Genomic DNA, 9,029 nt, shown 5'->3' with positions numbered 1-9,029 from the left:
ACAGAAATGAGAATATCACCGGCTTGTGTTAAAATGACTTCTATTGAAGCCGGAATATGACAGCAGGAGTAAAACATCAGATCTGAGGACTACCAAACAGTTACAGTCTCCGCTGCTTGTGAAATCCGCAAATGACTTATTTCATGTGGCAGTTCTATTCTGCCTCTGTCACAATCGGTCAGGCCCTATTTGTTTCCGTAATGACGATATGCATTTTTTTTTACACTGCCTCGAAGATGATGCACCTTCTCCAGCCCGCTGCCGGCTTTAGCTGCGCGTCTGCATATATCTTAAAGAATGTATGTTTTCCCTCCTCACTACAATGTGTTGTTTTGTCCGATTTATATCATGCATTTTCTCTTTTTCCCCCTCACCACGTCCCCGTGTTTGGCAGGCAGTAAAGCCAAAGGGCTTCTTTTCACCATAATACAGTAATTACATGCTCAGTGGCATGCGAATAATAACCAAATCATGGAACAGCGGCCGCACTTGGGGCAGAGAGAAACTTTCGGGATATATTATTTTAAATGCTTTGCTAAAGTAGTAATATGGCAGACACGGGGTTAAGCAGCTATCAGCTGGAAGACCCGGTGGCAAACATGTGGTGAGTCCGGAGGAGTAATAGTTGTTTACCGATTCTAGGAATTTGCTGAACAAGACTTTACATACAAAGAAAACATCAGCTGGTCATCTAAAGTTTTATTTTTCAAATGATGCACCCACAAAAAACAAATCATTTATTAATTTATTGCACTTTAAAACTTCTCTGCCCCAAACCAAGGAGCAGAGAACAGTCCCAACTGAGAGATTAAATGTAGAGCTTTACCTGTTAAAATAACATTTGTTTAGAAAACACAATTTACACCGTTTCAAGTAATCCCTCAACATCCGGAAAGCAGCAATTTCTATACAGTATGGACCAGAATAACTTTAGCAAATATAATATGTAATCTATTATAGGATAACTTTGGGACAATCGTGATATACATAATTTTATTACAGGCTCACACAGTGTAGTGAGAATATATATACAGCGTTCCCCAGTGCAAGGTACCAACAGCAGCACGAAATATATAGAATGAAAGGAAGGGTATCCTGTCACCGCCCAAAGGACAGAGATTATATGCCGAGTATTGAAGTAGAAACCTTGGGGCCTCAACCCCCGCTAGCATTTTGCAGAGAGAACCTAAAGAAAGGTTATACTTAGTGTAACTCAGTAGTGATGCGGTGCACAGAAAGCAGCGCGCTCTGACTTCCCGCCGATCCTGCAGCGCTCTGCATACGGCAGGTACACGCGGTTCTGCAAAGCGCTGCAGGATCTTCGGGCTGCAAAGCTTTAATACAGAACCCAATTCTGGCCAATATTAACACTTCCACTGCTGGGGAGGCCTCCATCGTATTACAATGCTTTAAACGGGCCCATTCTTCAGGATGTGGATTACATAGAAAATGATCTCCCGTGTCAAGCACTATAGCACCCCGGAGAGGCACATGAGGACCATGACGTGTAATGCCAGCAGGTAGGTGAGGAATAGGTAGCGCGATTTAGCTCGGGAGGTCAGCAGCTTAGAGCAGTACATGCTTCGGCCACGCACCCACCTCCGCAAGGACAGGACTCCTCCCCGCATCTAGGAACACAGGAGGAGAGGTCACATCACACAGGAGATCCCATCATACTGTACGTTCTCACGCAGAAACAGCACAGGTTCTCACGCAGAAACAGCACAGGTTCTCACACAGAAACAGCACGGGAGGAGAGGTCACATCACACAGGAGATCCCATCATACGTTCTCACGCAGAAACAGCACAAGCTCCCCCGCAGAAACAGCACAGGTTCTCACGCAGAAACAGCACAGGAGGAGAAGTCACGTCGCACGATCACACACAGAAACAGGACAGGAGGAGAGGTCACATCACACAGGTTCTCACACAGAAACAGCACAGGCTCTCACGCAGAAACAGGACAGGAGGTGTCACCTCGCACAGGTTCTCACACGCAGAAAGAGCACAGGTTCTCACACAGAAACAGCACAGGCTCTCAAGCAGAAACAGGACAAGAGGAGAGGTCACATCGCACAGGTTCTCACACAGAAACAGCACAGGCTCTCACGCAGAAACAGGACAAGAGGAGAGGTCACATCGCACAGGTTCTCACACACAGAAACAGCACAGGTTCTCACACAGAAACAGCACAGGCTCTCACGCAGAAACAGGACAAGAGGAGAGGTCACATCGCACAGGTTCTCACACAGAAACAGCACAGGCTCTCAAGCAGAAACAGGACAAGAGGAGAGGTCACATCGCATAGGTTCTCACACAGAAACAGCACAGGCTCTCACGCAGAAACAGGACGAGAGGTCACATCTCACAGGTTCTCACACGCAGTAACAGCACAGGCTCTCACGCAGAATCAGGACAAGAGGAGAGGTCCCATCGCACAGGTTCTCACACGCAGAAACAGCAACGCTTTCCCAGGGTCTCAAAATGTACTTTAAGTCCAGGGCTTGATTGGAACCAGAAGTTTCTAAACATCTCCTATGAAGCCCAAGCCCACTGTTCTAAACCAATATTGAAATTGTTTTTTTTTTACATCAGAAAAGACACAGACCCCCTCAAATGAGCCAACAGTGTTTCCTTCCCTTACAGATATTCGCTATTGTTTTATACGAACCTTGCGCACCAGGATATGTTGAGTAGGATCAATTATTAAAGCTTCTCGCTCCTCGTCTGACTCCATCTGGACAGAGTACTCGTATTCTCGGGATAAAGACTTCATCTCAAGTCTGAAAACAACACACAAATAACCGTGAATATTTATCTATTATCAGGGCGTCTGTGTGTGCATTTTATATATTTGGAGTGTACGCTCTGCACTGACAAGCTGCCGTCCCAACAAGAGGGGCATTTGGGAGGAAAAATTGAGTAGGTTTCAAGGTATATAGAGGTCTGTAGTTGGTTGTTCTTTATAGTAATGGTGGTGTTTAGGAAACGCGCATATTCACGCACATACATACACACGCGCACACACCCTTACATCACAAGCATTCAGGGACCATTTAACACCTTGTTATAAATTGGGGAGGGGTAGGCTTCACCCACATAACATTCTAGTTGCCTTGTTTCTAAGGGAGTTTTTTGGCTAAATCAAAATCAATTGTAACACCGCCCGAAGAAGAGTTCAGTGTATCTCGAAAGCTCGCACAAATAAAAGCATTTAGTTAGTCACAGACGGTATCTGTGTGTGTGTGTGTGTGTGTGTGTGTGTGTGTGTGTGTGTGTGTGTGTATTATTGACAGGGTCGGAATTCTCCTCAACACCGTGAAGACAGCTTAGAGAAGAGATGTGATGCTACAAACAATATGCCAGACAGATCGGATTCCAATCAATAAGGGAACAATCCTTTTTTTGAGGAAATCAAGAGCACAGTGAACGCCCCCTCTACACCCTTGCACAGTGAACACCCCCTCTACACTCTCGCACAGTGAACGCCCCCTCTACACCCTCGCACAGTGAACGCCCCCTCTACACCCTCGCACAGTGAACCCCCCTCTACACCCTCGCACAGTGAACGCCCCCTCTACACCCTCGCACAGTGAACCCCCCTCTACACCCTCGCACAGTGAACCCCCCTCTACACCCTCGCACAGTGAACTCCCCCTCTACACCCTCACACAGTATAGCACAATATTAGTGGCAGGGTCAGATGGAAATCTGGTAAACATGACCTTGTATTGTGTTGCTCCGCAAGGCTCACGGCCTCCTCTGCTGCCTCCCTCCGGGTCCTCTCCTCCGCCAGGCTCTCCGATAGCTGGGACAGCTCTTGTTGAGTGGAGTCGTAATTAAGGTCATTTTCTGCAAGTCTAAGCCAAAGAATCACAAAGGGATTGGACTCCGAAAGCACTGTGCCTCGCTGCTCGGGAGGGGGACACGGTGCCTCGCTGCTCGGGAGGGGGCACTGTGCCTCGCTGCTCGGGGGGGGGCACTGTGCCTCGCTGCTCGGGAGGGGGCACTGTGCCTCGCTGCTCGGGGGGGGCACTGTGCCTCGCTGCTCGGGAGGGGGCACTGTGCCTCGCTGCTCGGGAGGGGGCACTGTGCCTCGCTGCTCGGGAGGGGGCACTGTGCCTCGCTGCTCGGGAGGGGGCACTGTGCCTCGCTGCTCGGGAGGGGGCACTGTGCCTCGCTGCTCGGGGGGAGCACTGTGCCTCGCTGCTCGGGGGGAGCACTGCGCCTCGCTGCTCGGGGGGGGGGCACTGCGCCTCGCTGCTCGGGGGGGGCACTGCGCCTCGCTGCTCGGGGGGGGCACTGCGCCTCGCTGCACGGGAGGGGCACTGCGCCTCGCTGCTCGGGAGGGGCACTGCGCCTCGCTGCACGGGAGGGGCACTGCGCCTCGCTGCTCGGGAGGGGCACTGCGCCTCGCTGCTCGGGGGGAGCACTGCGCCTCGCTGCACGGGAGGGGCACTGCGCCTCGCTGCTCGGGAGGGGCACTGCGCCTCGCTGCACGGGAGGGGCACTGCGCCTCGCTGCTCGGGAGGGGCACTGCGCCTCGCTGCTCGGGAGGGGCACTGCGCCTCGCTGCTCGGGAGGGGCACTGCGCCTCGCTGCTCGGGAGGGGCACTGCACCTCGCTGCTCAGGAGGGGGCACTGCGCCTCGCTGCTCGGGGGGGCACTGCGCCTCGCTGCTCGGAGGGGCACTGCCTCGCTGCTCGGGAGGGGCACTGTGCCTCGCTGCTCGGGGGGGGCACTGTGCCTCGCTGCTCGGGGGGGGGCACTGTGCCTCGCTGCTCGGGGGGGCACTGTGCCTCGCTGCTCGGGAGGGGCACTGTGCCTCGCTGCTCGGGAGGGGCACTGTGCCTCGCTGCTCGGGAGGGGCACTGCGCCTCGCTGCTCGGGGGGGGCACTGTGCCTCGCTGCTCGGGGGGGGCACTGTGCCTCGCTGCTCGGGGGGGCACTGTGCCTCGCTGCTCGGGAGGGACACTGCCAGTCTGTAATAAATTGGGCGTATTTCATGGAAGTGGGGCCTTAATTTACAGGTTTTGTTATGCAAAGCCCCCATGGAAAGTGTGCGAGACAGTAGGAGTGACAGCAGAATCCGGGTTACCATGCCCACGTCTCAGCTTTATCGCATCCTCCCAACACCAACAAGTGGTTTTCTTCCGATCGTATGCTGGAATCGGAGCTCTGGGTAAGTACGCACATCTCCCTGGGGAGGATTTCTCATCTAAAGACCCAGAAGTTCCTGCTCTGAATAGTAATTTTATTGGCAGCTAGTTATACTCGCAGACTATAACCTGGTCAGGCTGCCTGCACCCTGGCACAGGACAGAGGCGCGAGAGAGGCGCGAGAGACAGCAATTCGTATATCTTTATATAGTACTACAAATATCCAGGCTGCTGGGAGACGCGGCTACGTTCAGGAACAGACTCACTGGGAGACCGCACAACGCGGCTACGTTCAGGAACAGACTGACTGGGAGACCGCACAACGCGGCTACGTTCAGGAACAGACTGACTGGGAGACCGCACAACGCGGCTACGTTCAGGAACAGACTGACTGGGAGACCGCACAACGCGGCTACGTTCAGGAACAGACTGACTGGGAGACCGCACAACGCGGCTACGTTCAGGAACAGACTGACTGGGAGACCGCACAACGCGGCTACGTTCAGGAACAGACTGACTGGGAGACCGCACAACGCGGCTACGTTCAGGAACAGACTGACTGGGAGACCGCACAACGCGGCTACGTTCAGGAACAGACTGACTGGGAGACCGCACAACGCGGCTACGTTCAGGAACAGACTGACTGGGAGACCGCACAACGAGAGATACACAAACCTCCTCCTCAGCTCAACCAGCTCCAAATTGTCTATTTCCACAAGAACGTTGGCCCTCTCCTGGGGTGCGCCGGGGGGGACCTCCGCTCGGATGTCATTCTGTAAGAAGCGTGTCAGGGGGGTTAGGAATCCTTATACGCATATATTTAGGCACTGTACCGTGTAATAGTGTCTTTGGATGTAGCACTGAGCTCTGTCTGTGTTTCATGTTCTGTCTCTGGTTTGAAATATATATTGCCATGCTGCAGGTCAGCAACCCCGCCTTTCACCATTATCACCCAGCACCCGGCACTTCCACTGCAGCAAGGGATTCTGGGAAATGACATGCAAATGAGCACACAGTGCCACTTTTTGCTTCAAAAAACATTTTTAACATGGTTCCCTATACGCTTAAGCTTGCTGCATGGTCACAGCTTTGAGCACAGCCAGGGTTAAGGTGCATACCCAGAGAACCACCCACAGACAGCTGTTTCGACCTTAATGGGTCTCATCAGTGTGGGGTTGATTAACTGGGTATTAGCTTTGACCATGCAGCAAGCTTAAGCCTATAGGGAACCATGTTAAAAATGGTTTTTGAAGAAAAAAGTGACACTGTGTGCTCATTTGCATGTAATTTCCCAGAATCCCTTGCTGCAGTGGAAGTGCTGTATGCTGGGTGATAATGGTGAAAGACGGGGTTGCAGACCTGCCTAAGACATGCAGATGAGCATACAGTTGTATTTCCATATTTGCTTTCCTGTGGAGGGTTTTTGTCACTTTTTTTACTCACCATAACTTAACTCAGTGTAATATATATATATATATATATATATATATATATATATATATATATATATATATATATATATATATATATATATATATATATATATACACATATATATATATATATATACACATATATATATATATATATACACACACAGTGTTCGACAAACCTATACATTTGCACGCCCCGGGCCAGTGGATTTAACATCGTGGCGAGCTCCTATTGGCCCATATTTTGGGGGTTCAATATGAGCTTATAGGGGTCCTGTATGTTTTAAGGGGTTAGGAATCCGCCAGATAAAAAGGTACAAATGTGCTGGAGAAATCTAAGGCTGTGTCATTTGTTTTACCTCTCATTAGGGATTATTTCCTACCCATTATATACTGTAGAGAGGCGGCAAAAGCAGAAATGGCAGCCATTTATAGAAGGAAAAAAAAACCTTAATGGGTTCTGTATGTTAAAGTATACATCAAATAGTTTGCATCATTGCAGAGTACAAAACATAAAGGTTAATAAAAATTAATTATTGGTAAATACATTGGTGACAGAGCAACCCCTGTAAGCAGCAAAGGGAATCTGGATCAGTGAGTCTTCCAATAGATGTCCCTTTTGCAAAGTTGTATTCTTGTATTCTGTGCCTCCAGATTATACCAATCAGAGCAGACACATATCCAGGTTATTCCTCAGGGGTTTGCGGTGGCTATAAAATACATACATATAATGTGGCAAACCCAAGGTCATACTGGTGCCTCCCATTATACAAGGCAGGGGGGTCTCCTGTGTATACTATACGTCTCACTGTAGCCTTGACAAGTAGTCTGTGTGTGATCTCACCCGGTTCGTCTCCTGCATAATCTGGAAGTCCCGCTGAAGTTTGCTATACTGATTCTGCAGGTCACTGTATCTTATCTGAGTATCCTTCAGTCCTTGCGATAGCGTTTTCACTTGGGCAGACAACAGCGCGTTCATTTCCACAGTTTCCATGGCCTGAAGGAAAAGGGTGTATACAGATACTTCACATGACAGATCACCAGTATATACCTAAAATGTGTTTGTCTTGGGGATGTCCCACGCTGATACTTGCTCTCTCAATGAGTGTTCATCTGACAGGTTAGTACTAAATAGGAGAACTGTATAGGATTCACCTCCTACATAAGACAGTAGTCGCACTATGCCATATTTGATACGTCCACAAAACACAATGCAATGTAATGTATTCCCCAACGAGTTACCTTTGAGTTTATCTGCTGCATGTGTATGTCTCTCCGATGTATCTCCTGAAGGCATCTCTGCTTCTCATCCAACAGCTGTTTCACTTGATCCGTTACACTAGCACTTCCAACTAATGCCACACTCTCCAACGCCTGCCAAGCACATTGTGTAACAGAGTAAATCACATTGAGAATCAGTAACGAGGCAATAGAAACACTGCTAATTAGGGATGTGCATGTACTTTGTTTCCCAGTCACTCTCCTGTACTACCCCACCCCCCCCCCCCCAAAAAAGAAAAAGGGTTAGAAACAGATACAGTACTTCTCCTCTCCTTTACCTGTGTTCCATACAAGTTATTGGAAATTGCAGTTTCATGGTGGGCTGTGTGTAATTCTGCAATCTGCCGGTCTTTTTCTGCGAGGTTCATGTTAAACTGATGGCGGGCAGCTTGTGCTTCAGTCCTAAACACCAATATAAAAAGTAACAAAAAAGGGGTGAAAATACCGAAATATCCCAATCACTCATCTAATTTATGCAAAGATTTAGACATTTACCGTTTTGTAGAATTAACTAAGAAAGGTTGAACAAGATTAGTATCTGCCACTGATTTTTTATAAATTCTTTTGAACCTCTGCAACTTTGGAATCAGTGTTACATTATGTTCTCATTTAGGAATAGGACGACACTAAATCCTTATATAACAGTTATATCCAGATACATTATGCATTTTGTCGTTATGCTTCGGGGTGCAACTCTGCAAAGATGTTAAGCAAACTACCTTAAATCATGAAAAACATTAACATTGCTAGAGAATATACTGAATGGTGGAGTTCTCTTTTACCTGTTCCTGCAACATATATTGCTCACCTGGAGGGCAACTGTAATTTCAATACAGAACCAAAAATCCCAATAAATGATTAATTTCTAAAACATGGAAGGCGCCTTCACCTGAACTCCGCCAGCTCATACTGATAAGATGCGATTTCTTGCTCCCTGTTCTCCTGGAAGGAGCCAGCTTGCTGTAACAGTCTCTCCAACTCTTCCACCTTTGTCCTTAATTGTGAGAATTCTGCAGGCGAGTTACCAAAGGAGTCTGACACCTAAAGTAAAACACGTATATTAAAAATATGATTCAGATGTTTAATTTAAAAAAAATACAAAATGTGTGAAATTGACAGTGTGTGTTAATTTCCAAGATGTTGCTTTATTGAGCT

The 9,029-nt window shown here is 48.6% G+C and overlaps 1 protein-coding gene across 7 annotated transcripts in view; it reads right to left on the bottom strand.

Moving 5' to 3' along the window:
- Window positions 1–731: 731 nt before the first annotated feature.
- Window positions 732–9,029, bottom strand: part of LOC142464223 (uncharacterized) — a 57,207-nt gene continuing 48,909 nt past the window's right edge. For all 7 annotated transcript variants that reach the window (XM_075567604.1, XM_075567601.1, XM_075567598.1 and 4 more), the window contains 8 exons: window positions 8,764–8,915; window positions 8,153–8,276; window positions 7,836–7,967; window positions 7,438–7,590; window positions 5,836–5,933; window positions 3,727–3,861; window positions 2,673–2,784; window positions 732–1,628 (listed from right to left, as the gene is read on the bottom strand). In XM_075567604.1, the coding sequence (XP_075423719.1) occupies window positions 1,470–1,628; window positions 2,673–2,784; window positions 3,727–3,861; window positions 5,836–5,933; window positions 7,438–7,590; window positions 7,836–7,967; window positions 8,153–8,276; window positions 8,764–8,915 (1,065 nt within the window). In that variant the 3' untranslated portion in view covers window positions 732–1,469. The remainder of the gene's footprint in view (window positions 1,629–2,672; window positions 2,785–3,726; window positions 3,862–5,835; window positions 5,934–7,437; window positions 7,591–7,835; window positions 7,968–8,152; window positions 8,277–8,763; window positions 8,916–9,029) is intronic.

Source organism: Ascaphus truei, chromosome 12, assembly GCF_040206685.1.
Source record: "Ascaphus truei isolate aAscTru1 chromosome 12, aAscTru1.hap1, whole genome shotgun sequence".
Taxonomy (NCBI): Eukaryota; Metazoa; Chordata; class Amphibia; order Anura; family Ascaphidae; genus Ascaphus; species Ascaphus truei.
The sequence above is the reverse complement of the archived record's forward strand: the minus strand, read 5'-3'. Positions and strand labels throughout refer to the sequence as shown.